The 19,294-nt window shown below is 53.8% G+C and overlaps 4 protein-coding genes across 4 annotated transcripts; 2 read left to right on the top strand and 2 right to left on the bottom strand.

Moving 5' to 3' along the window:
* Positions 1-178: 178 nt before the first annotated feature.
* NOC3 (Nucleolar complex-associated protein 3) lies at positions 179-2,260 on the top strand (the record flags this gene model as incomplete). Its single annotated transcript, XM_032034303.1, has 1 exon — positions 179-2,260. One exon carries the CDS (start codon positions 179-181, stop codon positions 2,258-2,260), a length of 2,082 nt encoding a protein of 693 aa, XP_031886618.1.
* Positions 2,261-2,935: 675 nt separating this feature from the next.
* On the bottom strand, positions 2,936-5,651 carry CGGC5_v007603 (uncharacterized protein; the record flags this gene model as incomplete). The annotated part of the gene is made up of 5 exons (XM_066151876.1): positions 2,936-4,060; positions 4,267-4,487; positions 4,536-4,561; positions 5,180-5,578; positions 5,629-5,651. 5 exons carry the CDS (start codon positions 5,649-5,651, stop codon positions 2,936-2,938), a joined length of 1,794 nt encoding a protein of 597 aa, XP_066008781.1.
* A 361-nt stretch (positions 5,652-6,012) lies between these two features.
* On the bottom strand, positions 6,013-6,858 carry CGGC5_v007604 (uncharacterized protein; the record flags this gene model as incomplete). Its single annotated transcript, XM_032034307.1, has 3 exons — positions 6,013-6,619; positions 6,688-6,738; positions 6,794-6,858. 3 exons carry the CDS (start codon positions 6,856-6,858, stop codon positions 6,013-6,015), a joined length of 723 nt encoding a protein of 240 aa, XP_031886793.1.
* A 3,225-nt stretch (positions 6,859-10,083) lies between these two features.
* Positions 10,084-18,420, top strand: Usp34 (Ubiquitin carboxyl-terminal hydrolase 34; the record flags this gene model as incomplete). The annotated part of the gene is made up of 13 exons (XM_032034308.1): positions 10,084-10,810; positions 10,862-11,027; positions 11,080-13,798; positions 13,848-14,208; positions 14,263-14,566; positions 14,614-14,830; positions 14,877-14,986; positions 15,038-15,243; positions 15,295-15,858; positions 15,907-15,958; positions 16,012-18,137; positions 18,193-18,249; positions 18,323-18,420. 13 exons carry the CDS (start codon positions 10,084-10,086, stop codon positions 18,418-18,420), a joined length of 7,707 nt encoding a protein of 2,568 aa, XP_031886792.1.
* Between the last annotated feature and the right edge of the window lie 874 nt (positions 18,421-19,294).

A 19,294-nucleotide genomic window follows, 5' to 3' on the forward strand; every position in this document is an offset into this window, starting at 1 on the left:
TACCAGGATTATAATTGGCTCAATGGGTCAAAGTTCCACTAAAAAGTTCTCGACAGTCCCTCTTCTGCTGCAATGCCCCAGGGTCCCATCCAATCCACCTCAGCATCGAGAAATCTCGAGCAGAACCAGACATTGACGGACAAGGCCTCTTGCCCCCTCCGACACCCGCCCGTCAACAATGTCGTCCTCCAGAGCCCCCAAACGCCGTAGGCTCACGCCGCCCCCCGAAGACGACGAACCGAAATCCCGCTCCTCCAAGAAGATCCAGAAGCAGTTCTTCAAGAGCGCCGCCGGATGGGACCTGGAGCAGGATTACGAGAACCGCAAGCATAAGAGGGGCAAGAAAGACAAGAAGGAGAGTAACCGCCTGCCCATCAAGACCGCCGACGGCCGTATCGAGCAATTCCGTGCGCTCGAGGGCGACAACGACGATGCCGCTTCCGTAGAGAGCGACGGTGATTGGCTCGAGGGTAAAGAGGACGAAGATGCTATCGCCGAGGCCGAGGCCGAGGCCGAGAGGCTGCGCCAGACAAGAAGGAAAGAAGAGGAGGAGTCAGACTTGCCGGAGCACGTCCAGATTCTCCAGGCCAAGGAGGAGCTCGCCAAGATTGCGACGGCGTTGAACGAGGACCCGGAAGAGAATGTCAGCGCCTTCAAGGCCCTGGCCAAGATCGGCCAGTCGAGCATCCCGACCATCCAGAAGATCACCCTGGCCACCCAGCTCGCCGTCTACAAGGACGTCATCCCAGGCTACCGCATCCGCCCCGTTGCCGAGGACGCCCCGGCCGAGAAGCTGTCCAAGGAGGTCCGCAAGCTGCGCGCCTTCGAACAGGCACTCGTCTCGGGCTACCAGGGCTACGTGAAGGAGCTCGCGAAATGGGCCAAGCTCGACATCCCCGCCACTCGCAAGAACGGGCAGAGCATCTCGAGCGTCGCCATCGCCTGCGCGTGCACGCTTATCAACGCCGTGCCGCACTTCAACTTCCGCACCGACCTGCTCAAGATCCTCGTCGGCAAGCTCTCGAAGCGCAAGGTCGACGCCGACTTTGTCAAGTGCCGCCGCGCCATCGAGACGCTCTTCAAGGAGGACGAGGAGGGCCGCCCCGCCATGGAGGCCGTCGCGCTGCTCGCCAAGATGATGAAGGCGCGCGAGTTCGCCGTCGACGAGACCGTGGTCAACCTGTTCCTGCACCTGCGTCTGCTGGACGAGTTCGCGGGCAAGGGTTCGCAGGACCGCGTGGACCACGAGAAGGACCCCGGCGCGCCGCCGCCGCGCAAGGCCTTCAAGAAGGAGTTCCGCACCAAGAAGCAGCGCAAGCAGATCAAGGAGCAGAAGCAGATCGAGAAGGACATGCAGCAGGCCGATGCGTTGGTCAGCCACGAGGAGCGTGACCGTATGCAGTCCGAGACGCTGAAGCTGGTTTTCGTGACGTATTTCCGCATCCTCAAGTTGCGCGTCCCGCACCTCATGGGTGCCGTGCTCGAGGGTCTGGCCAAGTACGCCCACCTGATCAACCAGGATTTCTTCGGCGACCTCCTGGAAGCCCTGAAGGACCTCATCCGCCACGCCCAAGAAGATGCAGAGGGCGATGCGGAACCCAGCGCCGAAGAAGCTGCCGCCGCAGAGGAAGAAGACGACGACGATGCCGTGGCGCGCAACACTACCCGTGAAGCTCTCCTCTGCACAGTAACCGCCTTCGCTCTGCTCGCAGGCCAAGACGCGCACAACTCCCGCTCCGAGCTGCACCTCGACCTCTCCCACTTCGTCACCCATCTCTTCACCTCCCTCCCCGCGCTCTCCATGAACCCCGACCTCGAGCTCACCTCCAAATCCCTGCACATCCGCCCCGGCGCCACGCGCGACAACCGTGTAAACCTGCAGACCACAACGGTCCTCCTCCTGCGCTGCCTGACGGCCGTGCTGCTGCCCACATACCAGATCCGCTCCGTACCACCGCTGCGACTCGCGGCCTTCTCGAAGCAACTCATGTCGGCGGCGCTGCACACCCCTGACAAGTCCACACAGGCGGTGCTGGCATTACTGCAGGATGTGGCGCACACGCACGGAAAGAAGATCAGCGCGCTGTGGAGGACGGAGGAGAGGAAGGGCGACGGCATGTACAATGCGTTGAGCGACAGTGTAGAGGGCAGCAATCCGTATGCGACAACGGTATGGGAGGGGGAGCTGCTGCGGAAGCATTTCTCGCCCAAGGTTAGGGAAGGTGTGAAGATACTAGAGAAGAGCATTGGTAACGCATAATTCTAAGACAGAGGCGTTGGGGAATAAAAAGAGGTTTCGTTCCATCGTCTGCTCGTAATACCCTTCGAAACGTAACTGTTTGGGCGGACTTGATACAAGTACGTTTGTTGTAATACTCCATGTCACTGAAGGGCACAAAATTTCTACGGAATTGTTGATTGGCTATCTATCTATCTACGAATCGGTGACTGGTCCATCAATCCTTGAGCAGAAGTGAAAACCGGGTGGTTGATATCCTTGCGGATAAGGCCCTCGATGCTTAAGCGCACTTCTCAGTCCAAATCCAGGGGAACCCAATGCCTCTCAATCCTGAGCACGTGTTGTATGCACTCCTAACCTTGTGATCTCGCCAATTTTTCTTCTCTCGTATCTGGTCTGCGTTCCGTCATCGCAGGCAGTGGTCTTTTCCAGCATCTCGAAGTATGGCTGCCAGATGGCATTATTACCGAGTGTTGGGGTACCAACGTATCGTCATTATCCGAACATGTGTATCATCATAACATCGTGCGAAGGATCAATTGCTGAGAAGAGTCGGCCATGCCTTCAATCATAAGCACATGGAGGGAGGTTTCGTGTCAACTTTCTGCCTGCCGAACCGGAGGCGGACGTCAGCAGAGCATGTCTGTCAGCTGTATAACAAACAGCGTTCCGACTCCCTTCTCGTCTTGAACCTTATCAAGCCCAACGGGAGCTGCTGAGGCCGCGACCATGGCCGGTCTTCTTCGGAGCACGCTTTGTAGCAGCTGTCTCGGCATACATGATAATCTCGAGGTTGTCCTCTTGCTCAGGCAAGGTGGCAGGAATAGCTCCGAACCACAAGGGGTAGTCGTCCTTGCACTTCTGAAGGACGGGGCAGTCCTCGTTGCTGTGGGTCAGAATAATGGCGTTCACAAGAAACTTCTGCGGGTCCGTAAGTGCCTTATCGCCATCCTCATCGACATTGAACAACGAGGAACTGAGTCCATGCAGACCACGGGGTCGCTCAGGGCAGTTGCAGGTCTTGGGATCGTCCGCAACGTCCTGCACCGTCTTGGCAACCGCGGTGCTCTGCATAACTGGCTGAACAACCTTGCCATCGGCTGCAGGCAAGGTCTGCATGCTTTTTAAGAGGTCTCTGATAGCAGAGGGATCCTTTCCTTGGAAAACATCCCAAAAGGCGGCGAAGGAAGCAGGCTCAGCCGCTGACGTGGGAGTGATCGAGTTGTCTGCGGTGATGGTAGGGGCAATGGCCAAGCTAGCCAGCATGCGGTTAGCAATTCCCTCTAAGAGGGCATGCTTCTCCTGTTCAGTTCGGGAGCCCGAGCAGTTGTTGTCGATGCTGGTAAGGACAGGCTTGCTTTCCTTGCCGTTGCCAGACTCGCACACTGGAAGAGCATTCTTGCGCGGGTTCTCCACAGTCGTGCTGTCATTGTCAGCCCAGATGCTCTGACCAAGACCAGTGCGTTGAGCTGGAGCGGGAGACTTCTCGGGCTTCACATGGTCTTGCTTGTCGTGCTCGAGAACGACAGGACCAGCAGCAGGTTGAATCTTGGTGATAGAGGCTTCGGGAAGAGCGGCAGGCCGAACAGGGGCCGTGTTCTGGGAAGGAACCACACGAGGAGCAAGATGAGGCGGGATCCCAGCAGAGGTGTTGTTAGACGTAGAGGCGTTGGTCTGCTGTCTAATAGCGGGATCCAAGGAGGTAGTCTCAACACGGGCGAGATGAGGAGCTGCAGCTTGAGTAGCTGTAGAGGCTGTGTTGTCAGGAGCAGCGGGCCGACCCGCACTGCCGTCGAGGAACGACTGGAGGCTCTTGTCGACCTGTTTAGGGGCTGCGTTGGCGCTAGCTGAGGCCGGAGCAGTCTTCCGACTTGACAAAGGTAGAGGCCGGGCTTCCAGATTGTTAGTAACTTGCCAACAGAGAGATTGTCAGGAGATTTACTCATTGTAGTTAAGTGTGGCTTAGAGAAGTAAGGTCCAGCAGGAAGGCGGGGATCTCCTCGACTATATTCAGTCCGAGGACCAACAGAAACAGGTCCATTGCCTCCGATTCTGGAAGTGCCCCGTCCTCCGCGGCCGCGTGCAGAACCACCGCGAGAATCTCTTCCGGACTTGAAGTCTTTGCTGAGCTCTCTGGCAGCGGCCATCTGATCTAGGTGTGACAGCATCTTGAGAGATCTAGTACTGGCGTTCCGTGGAATGTTGAAATAAGGCAACCGTGCTTGTCTAGGAATGCCTGCGTAGATGCCTAGACGATCTGTCAAAAGGGTCCAAAATTCTCGACAGGCAGGCTTACCTGGAGGAATGAATGATCCAACAGGACTTATCGTTGAGATAGTTTTTGAAGGATAGGAACCAACGTGAGCGACCCTGAAGTCCAAAAGCCTCCGAAGAAAAGGTGAAGGCGGAAAGAACTAGAGAATTCAGCCAACAGAGCCTAGTCAGGTGTTAGCGACGCATGAAAATTGGTCGACAGTAACAGCGGTGATTTTCAGGTGACAACACTATGAATGTCGATGATGGGGAAAGTCACGGGAGGATGAAGTGACTTCCTAGGATCAGAAGGTACACTGCGCCTCCCCAATGTCAGGAAGGAGGGTTAGTTGTTGAGGAAGGAGGGAAGGCGCTGGGAGTTCCGACCTGCGACCTTGGCGAAGAAGGCGATCCTGAAAGACCGGAGGAAAAATCCAAAGCTCGAAGGAGATATACTTGCCTTCCAAGATGAGAGGTTGTAGATATTCAGTTCGGTCTGCACGCCCTCCGGAAGGTGAAGACCGAGTAGCCCAAACGAAAGACGGATCGCGGTTGGTGCCTAGAAAGAGTTTGAAGGCGGGCGAGTAATGCGTGAGGGAGGGGGGAAGAAGAAAAGTAGGCAGGTGAAGGGATAGAGAAGGGCAGGATGTAAAATACCCAGCGGCTTGGCGGGGTAGGTCGCCGTACCAGAGGAAGCGGAGGGGCTTGGTGCTCTCAACTTGCTCTGGGTAAAAGGTGGAGGGAAAGTGGAAGTAGTGGAAGGAGAAGAAGAAGTAGTTGAGGTGGAGGAAGCAGTAGAAGGAGAGGAAGTAGTCGAAGTAGAGGAAGCAGTCGAAGTAGAGGAAGCAGTCGAAGTAGAGGAAGCAGTCGAAGTAGAGGAAGCAGTCGAAGTAGAGGAAGCAGTCGAAGTAGAGGAAGCAGTGGAAGGAAAGGAGGTAGCCGGGCAACCAGCCCACGATGCCTTCCTTGACTTTCAGAACCAAACAAGCGAGGGAGGAGCAATGGGCCTTCCTATCCTGAGATGAGGTAGACAGGTAGCCAGGGGAGCAGGGCTTGTCATGGAAGAGTTTGCTCGAGAAGAAGATTCTAATAGTGGCAGGCTGTGTCCTTGCCTCGGGTCAGCTGTGGACATTCACAGAGGCAAGTGGTTCTGGGTCATCGTGACAACCTGTTGGTCGTTGTAGGCTTGAAAAGGGAGACCACTTACTTCGCACTTCACGTAGCAGGTTGAGCTCATGAGACATAGGCAGACAGCTGTGAACCAAAGCCCCGACGAACAAGAAAACAATAAAGCACCATGCACCTGGCCGAACCCTCTCTCGTCTGGTTAAGCACTATAAACAAAAGGGTAGGTGGGGGAAAAGCAGATGTGCAGCTGTTTATAAAGCTGGCTGATTGGTGATGAAGCAGCACTTTCAAATGTCTTGGATGTCGAGCAGTGAGAGTATCTATATACGGAATACCCTACGTAGGTTTTGATCCAGCATCAGTACTCCCCTCTGCCTCGCCATGCTGGGTCGTCAGGCTTTGCCCGCCTTCTTCGGAATAATCTTCTCTTCTGTCTGCAACTGCATCTGCTGATACTTGGCATCTTGGGCTTCTTCGAGCCAAGCTATTCGCACGGGTGAGACGTGCGCGTTGACAAACTCGAACAATGCTTTTGACATGGGAGCATCCACGCGAATGCCGACAGATGACACTCTGGGAATGCCAAGACAGGTGCTGAGCTTGTCGCCGCAAGGCTTCGAGTATCCCACGAGTCTCGTTGCCGGCGTAGATTGGGAGTTTTTCGAGGCGACAGCGACCATTTGCGGCAGTTGAGAGTTGAAAGCTGATGACTGGCCTGACCGTGCCACGAAGATCAAGGCGTACGGACTGGCGCTGCTGGGGGTGGCATCATTCTCTCTTGCTGGTTGGTCTGAGCCTGACGCAAGCTTCTCGAGGTTGCGGGTGATGCTGGTGAATCCGACATCGACGAATGAGGCGATCTCTGGTGCTGGCGGCCGCTCTGTCTTGGCCGGTGCCTTGGATTCTCCGCCCTCTTCCTTTCTCTTCCTCTTAGCTGCCCGTTTGCCTTCCGATGGCTTCACATGTCTTTGACGGTGTTGGCCAATAGGCGTCAAGAGGCTGTCTGGCATCAGAAAACGCTCTCAATGCGAGGTCAAAGGAGGACCCATGCTGCTCCCACGACTCACCTGCAGAGAAGTTCCAGAATTGCATCCTGGTCTTCTAGTGAGATTTCAGGCCTTTGTTATTGCATGTTAGTATGGTACGCGCGTAGGCTTGACCCAGGGACCCTACCATTGGATCGTCGAGAATGGTGTATCTACAGAGTACACCAGCTTCTTCCTCTGAGATGTGGCCATTTCACTTCTTGACTTTGTGTTTAGGACTGTCTCCTGCACCGCTTTTGTGGAGACGAAGGGAGGTAGAAAGACTTTGCGGCGGTGGTCAGTAGACGTTTGCTTCGAAATTCCCGCTAGACCGATCTGATACTTTGTTCCGTGCCTGGGAATATGGGGCGTGGCTCAGCAACTGACTGCTAAAGGTGTCTGAGTTTAGCAAATGCTGTCAGTGGCAGAGGGTATGGTGAAGGCCGCCGGCATAGCAATACGCAAGACGGAGTCAGGCGAATAAGAGATAAAAGTAAAAATCAGCCAGGGAAAAAAGACGCGAGGCTAAATGGCCTTAGCGGCCGGTACGCCGATAAGCGAGATGCTAGCGTGGGCCTGAGTCGATCAAGTGAGAAACAAGAGATGAACAGAGGAACTCCAATTCTCGACGCCGAAGCAAGTGGCAGAAGCAGGTCATGCCAAGAACCCGACATTCCATCTCCCAGGGTCGGTGTCGATCTTGTGCACGTTTCGGTAGCCGCTGCCAGGACGCGATTTGACGTCAGCTCCGGAAGAAGAGAGGCGCATCGGCCGTTGGAGTAAAGGTGCGGCAAGGACAAGGGCAGCTCTCTACGGGCCCCGCATGAGCTCTTTCGGAGGGTGGCACGGACGACAGCGGGAGGAATGGAACCAGCCCGGTCGAGCCAGGGGCACCGAGAGGCCGAGTGCTACGTTGGAGTTCCAAGGTAGGTAGGTGACCTGAGTAATTGACGGCGGGCCGCTTGGTGGGCACCATCACGGCTTCGACATGACATGTGTGTAAGTTCAGCCCAACTCTCCTCTCAGGAGATGATGGTTTGCGGACCACGGCGAAGGGCGCCAAACGGTCCGGGTGGCCAAGAACGAGACGAAAGCAAAAGAACCGTTGTGGCATTAGATGTCTTCTTTTTTGCTCGCGAGGATCGAGAGGCAGCAATCCGCGGTCACCGCGGTTGATGTGTTGATGTGCTGCTGGCATCAGTCTGACTAGTAGGAGATTCAAGATGACTTCGCTTCCTGAGTCAAAATTCAATGACTGGTAACAGAAGAGTAACGAGACCGCACATTGGTCTACCCACGCCGAATATTGATTGCGGGCAGCGTTGATCGACTTGCGCGAATGACCTTGTGAGCCAGCCGAGATGCCCAAGCGCTTTCCCAAGCTGCCACTTCCGTACCTGACTGGGCGTTCTCCGAACCTTTCGGATTGTTGCCTGGCAAGAGGTGTTCGGCTTGCCTCACACAGCGATTGGCTCGTTGGTGTCTGCGCGTACGAAGCGAACCACCGCCATTTCGATTTGACTGGCCAGCTTTTGCTGCTCACAAGACAATCTTGCACCCCAATCGATGGGGGAAAAAAACAGGGCATCTGATAGAGGAAAAGACGACCGAGGGGTATTTCTTGTTGCCTTCAGGTATGGCTGATAATAGCAGATGGAAGGCAATGTTGACTTTTGGGCAACCTTGTAGAGTCAGCCAGTCTGATACGATGGTACGTACCCGTAGCCTCTGAGGAAGTTGACCAACCACGAGCGCTCCAACAGTCGCCTTCTGCAAGCCACCTCCAGCTGCCTGGCCATTGACCAGAAGGGTGGGAAGCGAGACAATCATATCGTTCGTCATTTGTCCTCTTCCCCGTGCTGTCCAAGCAGGCATAGATATCCGGCTTCGACTTGCCAAAGAAGGGGACAGGCTCTTGTCCTACCACCATTGCGCACTCAGCCCTCACAAAGCCAAAGAAACAACGGCCGGCGGTTCTTTGTGCTGTTTTTGCATCATCTCGTCCTGGTACACCGACGATTGATTTCGAAAAGTAGATGGCAGCAGGCATTACACACACCCAACAAGCTGGCATCCCATTGCCGACCACACAGTAAGACCACCCACGTTGACGAGAGATTGAAAGATGTTTTCGTTGAGAACTAATCAAAAACGGTAGCAGACCAGCCCTCGTCTGAAGACCACAGCTATTCGACCCTCTTCCTTGCCTCGCCTGTACCGGCACTTGGTTCCCTGCAGGTACCTCACTGCCTTCGGCCCAGCCAGTTCCACCTCAGTCAACAGCAGCTCCCCACCCAAGACCATCCGGACCGTGCTCCTGCTCCTTGCCTGCCTGTCTACCTAGCCACGCTTGACTAAGGTACACCATCACCCCGCACCGCCCACCGCCAAAGCCTTCTGGCGTCAACGACGCGCCAAAGAAGCTGCGCGGACGAGCTTGACGTTGCAAAGATAGGTAGGTACCTGCATCCTCATTTTCATTTGCCCATCTGCCTCTTTGCCTCAAAAGTTCCAAATTGTTTGCCCGTCTGCCTTGCCAGAGAAACAGCAGAGCAGGAGCACATGCTCACGGATACGGCTTTAGACTTATTTGCTCTTCTTTTCGTCTGCCCCCCTAGACCTCCTTCCCCACCAGCTCCGTCTCCAGCTACCATTTCTGCTACGCGCTGATAAGCAAAGGTAAGGCGAAGCTCTTAGCTCCCCTACCGCGCCTACCTACCTTCACCATCCGCCACCACCCATCATCATCATCCTCCGTCGTATTAACCTGAACTGCCCGTGGTGCCTAAGGTAGCTTAAGCTACAGAGCAAGGTACTTGCTTCAACCCAAGGTAGGTTTTGCCGCCTACCCACCCGGCCTTGCCTTGCCTGCTCCCATCTCGCCTCACCACCATATCTTCCCGCCGGTCCCTTACCTCATCTTTTCCCCCATCGGTGTCTCCAAAACGCAAGTGCTTCCACGTTCTCCCCCTCCCCCTCCAAAGCACAGCTCCCAGCTCTAGTGGATTCATTCATGCCCGCACTGCGTCTGAAGCACCCGAAAAAGGACGACGTGCAACCCCTGCACATTCCCCCCAAAAAGCCCACCTCCAACACAACTCGCTTGGTTCGTTGGATCTCAGCCTGCACTTCGGTATCGTCACCTCGACATCCTAGCGTTTGGCCCCAATCATTTTTTCTGGCACTTTTCGCTTTCTGAGCCACCAAGCTCTGCGCAGTCTCGTCATTTACTCAACCCCCCTCCTATTCTTTTCCATTCCCCCAATCATCGTCCCGAATACACTGCGCGACACGTCCTCCTATCCAGCTACAACCAGCAGCTCTCGAAAAAAACCCACATGCTAATTCTAGACAGCTGCTGCCGAGTCGTCTCTCGCGCCCGAGTGACGTCTCTGGAGCTCCAGGACCCGCGCTGCGACTCCTCATTGCACCAGCCAGATGGACCAGCCTACAGGATCCTCGGAAGCACCAGAACGCGCGGTCTCCTCTGAGCCCAGCTCAACGAGACCCAACCCTTTCACAGAGGACGACGACGCCTCAAGGAAGCGACGCCGTACCTCCTTGTCTGGGGGCTCCCGAAGCCGATCCGCCGAAAGCCCTAGATCCGGCCTTGATACCTCCAGCTCCCCAGCTGCAGACCTCCTCGCCGACGATCACAATACTCAAGACTCCGCCATGAGGATAGATACCGGCCCCTCTACCCCGCAAACCCCAGAGATGCAGTCGACTGCCCGGCAGCCCCCGACAGAACCTCCTTCGAGCCGTGTCACGATAAACCTGCGCAATCCCGCCCAGCCCGACCTGTCCTCGTCGTCTCCCGTCTCCCCGACCCGTCAGTCCTTGCCAACCCAGTCGGCCGAACCCCCGGATGGCGTCAAAAAAAGCGTTGAAGACTTGGAAGAGGAGGAGGTGGACATGGTTCAGGCTCCCATAGAAATCACGGATACCCCGCCGTCAACCTCATCGAGTATGAGCCCCGAAGTTGAGGTGATTGCCATCCCGGACGAAGAACAGGATGCCCCATTCGACGATGAGGTTAGCATCATCAGAGAGGATGCTGGCTCTCTCGACCCTCTCGACCCCACCACAGATTTCCCATACCACGAAGCCCTCGAATCTTTGCAGGACACGGCGACGAGACTGATTAACTACCTCTCTCCACCGAGTAAGACAACCTCGACTATGAGTAGCGAATACCTCTTCTGACTAGACACAGATGCCCCCCCAGACGAAGCCGTTCTCGATTCTCTGCGAATATGGATGATTTCTTACATACAATATGTCACCAATGTTGGCGTGAACGCTGCGTACGAATCCCACCTGGCCTATCACAGCTTTTGGCATACGTTTCCAGAGATTGCGTGGGTGCTTTCGACTAAGAAGTCGGTCCCTATCTTTTCCTCCAAGACAACTTCTAAGCTGACCATTTCATAGGCTTTCAGCTTCGCGGGACAGTGGACCTATCATCGCGGATTTCTTCAGCGCGTTCTCCAAACTCGCGTCTTTTTTTATCGAATTCGATTATCTGACTGCTGAGGCTTTCCACACCAACCCTGATGCTGATGGACGGCAGCCAGAGTACTTGATTGGCCGCTTTGTGCAGCCACTTTTGACGTATGTGAGGAGGGAAGAGGTGCGGGCTCACAACGCAATGCAAGCAGATGAGGAGATGCATTGGACGGCTGGAGGCAGCGTCACAGAGATGCTGGATCTGTTCCTGTCAGGGTCCGGGGACCTCAAACTATTGAACACTCTCACTCAGATGCATCTAGCCAATGCTCTGAGATACCAGCACATTATGGACATGCTAGTGCCGATTACCAACATCACAGCACTTATAGTGCGAAAGGCAGCACAGGTTATCCGTCACCCGCAGGTCACACCCCAGAAGTTCGAAATGTCAAAAACCAGACTCGCCGACGGCCATATCCTGTGCAACATGGTTTCAGGAGCTCTCACCACTGTCATCGATAAGAACGTCACCCAACTCTCGAATGAAAACGCGCAGACACTCATTTCGGCTTTGCACGAGATCCTCAAACTATCGTTGGGTGGAGACCACAACTTGGCAACTGAGCGTCTCAAACTGCACCGACAAAGCTATCCCGAACTCCCTGCAAAGTTTACTGCCGATGCAATTGCGATGGAATGGAAGCTTGGCGTCCTCGGGAAGCTCATCACATCCAGCCAGATGCAATTGCGTGTCATGGCAGCCTCCACAATGTGCCAAGATCTCGTTTCTCTGTACAAGAAGAACAACGACAGTGAGGATGACAGCAAAGACTACAAGGAGGAATGCTCTAAGTTCCTCAAATACATCGCAGAGTACCTTCTTCGTACCAAGTTGGTGGACTACATATTGGGACCAACATGCCATCCTGAGATTACCGTGGAGAGCGGCAACATTGTTGGCTTTTTGGTAGTTACGCACTTCTACCGGAAGGAGCAAACCGATTTACTCTGGCAAACGATTACAACGACGCAAGACCCGCGAGTGTCGGAAGCTCTGATCCGCATGGCGACACCCCTTACGACCCTTTTTACCAAGGAGGAACTTCTCTATTTATGCGAAAAGGTGCACAGCATGCCACTCGAGGCCTTCACGACATCTGTGCGCGGTCTCTGCACTTCCATGCTAAAAGATCTTCACCTGAAATTCAATCTCGCAAAAGAAACGCCGAACATCTTGCCGTTGAGCTTCTGCATTCGACTTCTCCGCGAGGCGTCAGTCTACAGCCCAGAGTCACACATCACGAACCCTGAAGTGCACCAATTCGCCATCGATAAGTTCAAGGACTTGGTTAAAGACGGACTTGACCCCGAACTAAGAAAAGAGATTTATAATGATTGCATCAGGGACATTGCCGCAAAATCATCCACAACGCTAGGTACCCTGTGGTGTCTGGGTATGGCGCTGCGACCAGCTGTCGCGCACGAGTTACGTGTTCTCACGGCGGAACACAACTTGACGGCCCTTCTCGTTGATGAGCTCGAGCACGCCATCGAGCAGGCAAAACGGGCCGGAATTCCGATTGTGCTTTGCGAACATTTCAACAGTCCCCGCAGGGAACTGATTAGCTGGATTCTCACCCACGAGCCCACCACGGTCACTTCCGACCTTGGCCCACGCCTATGGGATATGTTGGTCGGTCACGGCGCTGCATGTCAAGATGACAGGGGCGCGGGCTGGGCAATCCTCAATAATCTCCCCAAAGAGGGCAAAAGCAATCCATTTCGATTAGTGTGCTTCACTGAGTACCTACCCAACCTCCCACGGGACTGCCTATGCGAAGGAACGCTACAATTCGTCAAGGAAGCCATCGTCTCGCGAGTAAATGATATCAATGACATCATCCTTGACGACGACGAAAGCCTCGCTCAGAGTGGAATAGAGCAGCTCTGGCGAATGGTACTCGACGCAGAGAACTTGGCGCTTGTGGACGCTGCAATTCAGACACTTGTGGTCGATGTCTACATTGAAAGCGAGTCAATTTTGGCATACCCGCACCATAGAGCACGCCAAGTTCACCTGGGTTTGGTGAATCGCTGCCTGAAACAGATGGAGGCCGCCGCGAAGCGACTCGAATCTTTCAATGAGGGAACCCGGAGCGGAGATGACGAGCCAATGGTGATTGTGGCGACAGAAGAGCAAACCAGAGAACAAGAGCGTGTCTTCATACGATCGCTTGCAGTACTTCGACACTTTCTTAGGGCGCACCAGAAGAAGGCTCATTTTTCCGCGCCTGACTTGCGAGCGTTGACCCCTGGCTCCCCGAGTGTTACGGAGGGAGAATCAGCCGAGCTTAAGTTTCAATCTTTTGATGGAAATAAGCAGACCGACATTATGCCTCTTGAGGTCGGACGCCGGAACACGGCAGCTTCTTTGCTGGCAAGCATCAGGCAGGCCACTGGGTTCGACAACTACCGGATCTACTACCGTGGCCGTCCGTTTGCACCCAACGAAAACGATGTTTGCCGGTCTTTGGAGGAGCTCAAGATCCATGATGGCCTGATTCTGGTCAAGAGAGAGGAGAACGGTACCACTGCCGCTGCTAGGATCAAACCAGGGGCATCTCTTCTTGAGATCGAGATACTGGGACATTTTGGGCAACTGTGGAATTATTTGAGCATGCAAGAAACTCTTGCCAGAGAGGTAGGCTTTCCGGCCCGGGATCTGAAGCTGCAAACTAATGTCTTTCCAGATCCACAACTTCCTCGTCAAACTACCCGCAGACGCACACATGATAGCCGCTTTTGATTCTCCCGACACGTCATACGAGCAGATTTTCCCACTCGGACAACCGTTCAAATCGCAATATGCGTTGTACGCGATGCGAGAGTATATGGATTCTGCTGTCCGTCGATTGAAAGAAGCCGTTGCCACCTCTGCCCCGGAGCAAAAGAGTGCAATCACTGATGCGTACCTTGACGCTCTAGTAAGAGTGCGGAAGCTTGTTGTCGCAGCCATTTCGGACCCGGATGTCATTGACAGCTCAGGGTCGGAGGTGCTGAAGAATCGTCTTGCGTTCACCTTGATGAATACCTATTTGCTGACATTAAGAGGTATGTACTTTTCCAACAGCCCTTAAATGAATAACACATCTAACTCTTTTGTAGAGCCTGCGCCATCAGGATCCTCACTCAAATACAAGTCAGTTGCCATAGCACCTCCTGGCCGACTCGTCGATATTCTGAGCTCCGCAATCAACGGACGGCACAACGAAACTTTTGTTTCCCTCACGGCGGCCACTTTTTCGGCCATCATCCGAAGTATTGCTATGGACTTTGCTTTCTGGACTGCTTTCGAGACTCTGCCGAATCTTGAGGACCTGCTAGGGACCCTGCTTCTGGACGAACCATGCGACACCATTCGCGTTAACATTGCTAAGATCATAGAGGATAGGATCATCTCTCCCAGCGAGTAAGTGATCTTGAGCTTCATACTTTGTCCAGTACTGACGTGAACAGGTCGACACCAAGCACGCGCTCCTTCTGCGAGCGTCTTTGGCCAATGCTTAACAGACTCATCGACAGAGCGGTCGAGAAGCCGAGACAATGCTTGCAAGTCTTCAAGCTGTCTCATATTCTTCTCATCAAGCTCTGCCGTGACAACCCTGGTGTCGTGAATGTGCCTGAATTGGCAAGACAATGCGGCGATCTTTTACTTTCACATGATTCAGCTGAGGTCAGTCGATGCCATGCTTTGGTGTGTTACCAACTGATGAAAAAAGCATATCGAACAATTCGGTCCTGAGGACACCGTAGCACGGGGCCTGGCTAATCTGCTTTGGTACTGCCTAACAAGCGAGATGGACCTGAACGTGGAACAGGAACTTCCAGAGTTAGTGAAAAGAACGTCTAACTCATTACATTCCACTGACCCTCAATGCAGCAAACTTGGTAGGAAACTCTTCTGGAAACATCTGTTTCCGCCCCCACAGAGGGACGGCAGTCGCGGACGATCTTGCATCCTTTCGACTGCCACCAGATTGGTCCTGGGAGACATCGTCTTCTATTTGGTGTCCAGATCAGAGCAACGCCTGCACGAGATGCTGATCGATTTGGAGAGCTTGGTTCCTTTTGACGAGTTCGAGAACGGTTGGTGTACCTTACTCACCGATATGCGATATACCCGCTTACATTCTCAAGATCCTTATATCTACGAGCTGCAACCACAATTCGACCGCATGTCTGCCATCAGAGCTCCTTGTGGATACGCTGGACTTCGGAACCTGTCCAATACATGCTACCTCAACTCACTCTTCACTCAACTCTTCATGAATACCGGCTTTCGTAAATTCATGGTTGATGCCGTCACAGATGAGCTACAACCGCAGAATCTAGTGGCCGAAACCCAGAAGCTGTTTGCGTTTATGCAAGAGAGCGCACGAAAGTTCATCGATCCCAGCTTGCTTGTGGGATGCATTAAGACGTACGATGACACGCCTATTGATGTCCACAACCAGATGGACGTCGACGAGTTCTACAATCTTCTTTTTGATCGATGGGAAGGACAGCTCAACACTGTTGAAGAAAAGCAGGCGTTGAGATCCTTCTATGGTGGTCAGCTGGTGCAGCAGGTTGCGTCCAAAGAATGCGATCACATCTCGGAGCGTCTGGAACCGTTTTCGGCTATTCAGTGCGATATCAAGGGTAAATTGAATCTGCAAGACAGTCTCCAAGCATACGTCGACGGTGAAATCATGCAAGGAGGTAAGGGCTGCCCACTCTTCTTCATCAACATCGGCTGATCAATTCCAGACAACAAGTACAAGTGCTCGAGCTGCGACCGGCATGTCGATGCCGTCAAAAGGTTTGATTTCGTGTTTCGCCAGTGTCGTGATATACAGCTGACCGTTTGTTCAGGGCGTGCCTGAAGGATATTCCCGATAATTTGATCTTCCATCTCAAAAGATTTGATTTCAATCTGCGTACATTGATGCGCAGCAAGATCAATGATTACTTCTCGTTCCCCACCAAAATCGACATGCGGCCGTACACGATTGATCACCTCGGATCTCCCTCTGACTCGGGCGAAGAGGACATGTTTGAGCTGGTTGGCGTTCTGGTCCACGCAGGTACTGCGGAATCGGGTCACTACTACTCATACATCAGAGAACGGCCAACTGGCGCCTCGTCAGAAGCCTGGTTTGAGTTCAATGATGACGTTGTCTCGCCTTGGAATCCAGCCGATTTGGAAAAGTCAACCTTCGGTGGCCCAGAGGTGCCCTTTGACAACGGAGTTTCCTATGACAAGACGTACAGTGCTTACATGCTGTTCTATCAACGATCGTCTGTCCTGAAAGCAGAACAGGAAAAGGCACAGAGTCTGTCCCTTCCTATGCCACTGAAGGTCACTCTCCCCAAGGACGTTGCCGATCATATCGCGGGGGAGAACACCATCTTGCTCCGAAGGCATTGCCTTTATGATCCGAGTCACTCACAGTTGGTTCTCAAGACATACGACCATGCGCGAATGCGGGATGGGGGCTTGTGCTCTCCCATGCACCTCGTTGAGCAGCGAGCCATGCATATGCTGCTGGGTCATCTCGACCAAGTTGCATCGAGAACCAAGGATCTTCCCTACTTCGAAGCATTCCGACGACAGATCGAACGCGCCTGCGTGAATTGCGTCAAATGTTCGTTGGATTTCATCGAGTATTTCCAAGAAAGACCCGAGTCATTCCGACAACTCCTTCAAAGAAACCCGGACCCCGGCGTCCGGTTCGCGGTTGGCAGCCTGTTCATCACGAGCCTTCGGACGATAAAGGCCTCGCAACCCGAGGCTTACTACGTTTCCGAGGAAGATATGGTTGAGGAGCCTGTCATAGCCCAAGTTATGCAGCTGTTTGACACCCTCTGGATCAACTTCCAAACGAATATTCGTTCCTGGTCTGAGGTTTTCCAAACGATCCTCGCATTCGCCAAACTTGGTCCGGCAGAGACGGCATTACTCTTGTCGGAAGACTGGTTCATGAAAATTCTGCGCATCATCATTGCGGACGCAAACTTGGAGATGCCACAGCAGTACATGCGAATGCTGACGAACGTTATGCGTCGCATGAGCAACACCCGCGCGATTCAGTACGACATGATCATTCAACTCGCCGAGCATTTTATCGGTTCTTTGGAAGGCATTCTTGATCCCAGCACTATCGTGGACGGTCCCGAGGTACGGTGGGAGCTCTACATGGAACACCAGAAGAAGGTTGGCTCACCGCAAAGGTTTCCTTGGACGTCGAGCGAAGTAACCCACCTTCTACATGAGCTGGGCAAGGGTAGCGGAAGCATCTTCGTCAAGAAGTTGATTGAGCTAAACCAAGAACATCTGTTCACGGCAGCCATCATCAGGCGGTTGATGAATTCTGGCCCCGAAATGGAGTCGAAGGTCTTCTCTGCTATCAGAACCATGATCAGCGGACAACTGGTGCAATATGCGGTGACCCCTTTCATCCAAGCGGCCATGGTATTCTCTGAGCAAAGCAGATCCGATAACTACGTACTGTCGCTCTTCCGCCACGTTGCCGCCGAATGCAGAAGCTTGCAAAACTCGGAAGGTGCCGCGTTCTTGGGCTTCTTCAAGATGGCCTACAGCAGCCTTCAAAACAGCAGCGACGAAAACGACGAGTCCCGGCACATGGTTTACATTGATTTCATCCCCATGTGGGCGCCCAGCCTGCTAGGCTTCTTCGAGCCTGAGGTGCGACGCGAGACAGAGTACTTCCTGTCGGCATGGCTTTCGACTCACGTGCCGGATGACAAGGAAGACAAGTTCTCGGCCCTTGTCAACATGGCAGCTCGGAAACTTGCCATGAACTGCCTGTATCTCCTCAGAGAGAATTTCTTGAAGAGACGGGCGCCGATAGTAAAGCAGCACACTGAGAGCTTGCAAGGCATCATCGTCGCCTGCGAGCCGTACTTCCAGGTCGATGTGGCGGCGGATGCGGACCAGCGCATCATCACCCTGACTGAGTTCCAGGAGGCTTTCCGCTGTAAGTGACGTATGCCCCGTAAACAGCTTGGTTAAGAAACTGACTTCTGGGGTAGCAATTATCGAGCCTCTTCGACGCATGGCAGTGGAGGAAATGGACGACGAGGGCTCCGGTATGTCCACAAGCCTCTACAGTGACTCTGACACCATCTCCTCGGAACCACGAGGGCTGACTTGACGGCTCAGACTGGGAAAACTCGATAGCGTCCTCGGAACAGTTGGAAAGCCTGGCAGACGTGACCATGCAAACGGCCGGAGACTTGCCAGACGCGGATCTTCAGTAACGCATGCATTACAGCACCCATGATGACATGAATGACTACGGAATACTTTGAACTTTTTCGATTGTGCAATGTGGGAAACAGTCCCACCACGCAAGGCGTCAAGGAGATGGGGAGTCCCAAATGGGACGGATATCGGACTTAGCGATATGAAATGCGTACAGGTGGGAGGAGATTTCTTGCATTCGGTGGCGTGCCGGCGTTCAGGACCCAGAAAAGGGTGAGGTGATTTCAACATCTAACGGGGGCGATGGCGACGGCTAGAAGAGTAGTCTGGATTCCTTTGACGCGGTCGGCTGAAGATGAGTCGCCGCAAACAGTGAGTGGGCTGCCCTCTTTTGGAGGCCACTGCGATTGAGAGTGCGTAAACGGTATGGAATAGATAGAATATCCATGTTGTCAACCGCCAGGGCCGGCAACAGCCTCACAATGGGTCCAGCAAGAGAGTTGCCCGCGTGCAAATTAGCAAATTATTTTAGGCACGCCTGTGAATGAAAAGTGCAAGCATCGCTGTGATATGGCCGCGGCTTGTTGTCCGGGAAGCGGTCTGGCTGTAGGGACGTTGTGGACCAACGAAGATGCGAGAACGACGTAAGATTTCCAATATTAGACGTACATCGGTGAAGGCCGGTTGAACAGATGGTGACGGGAGGAGATTGGGGACTGAATCACGGTTGTACTGGCGAGTGTTTAACCGCCGAACGGTGGGTTAAAGTGGTGACTTGAATCCCGGATGATGGAGTGCATTTACGGGCGGGGACAACTCGATTGGCTCGCGGGGTTTGCGGGACAATATGTGAAGTTAGAGAGGCGGGCGGGTCTGGGTCTGGCAGCTTACACATCAAGCATTGCACGTGGGATTTCGGTATTGTTTCTA

Source organism: Colletotrichum fructicola (genome assembly GCF_000319635.2).
Source record: "Colletotrichum fructicola Nara gc5 chromosome Unknown KSG_Nara_v1_contig04, whole genome shotgun sequence".
Lineage (NCBI taxonomy): Eukaryota > Fungi > Ascomycota > Sordariomycetes > Glomerellales > Glomerellaceae > Colletotrichum > Colletotrichum fructicola.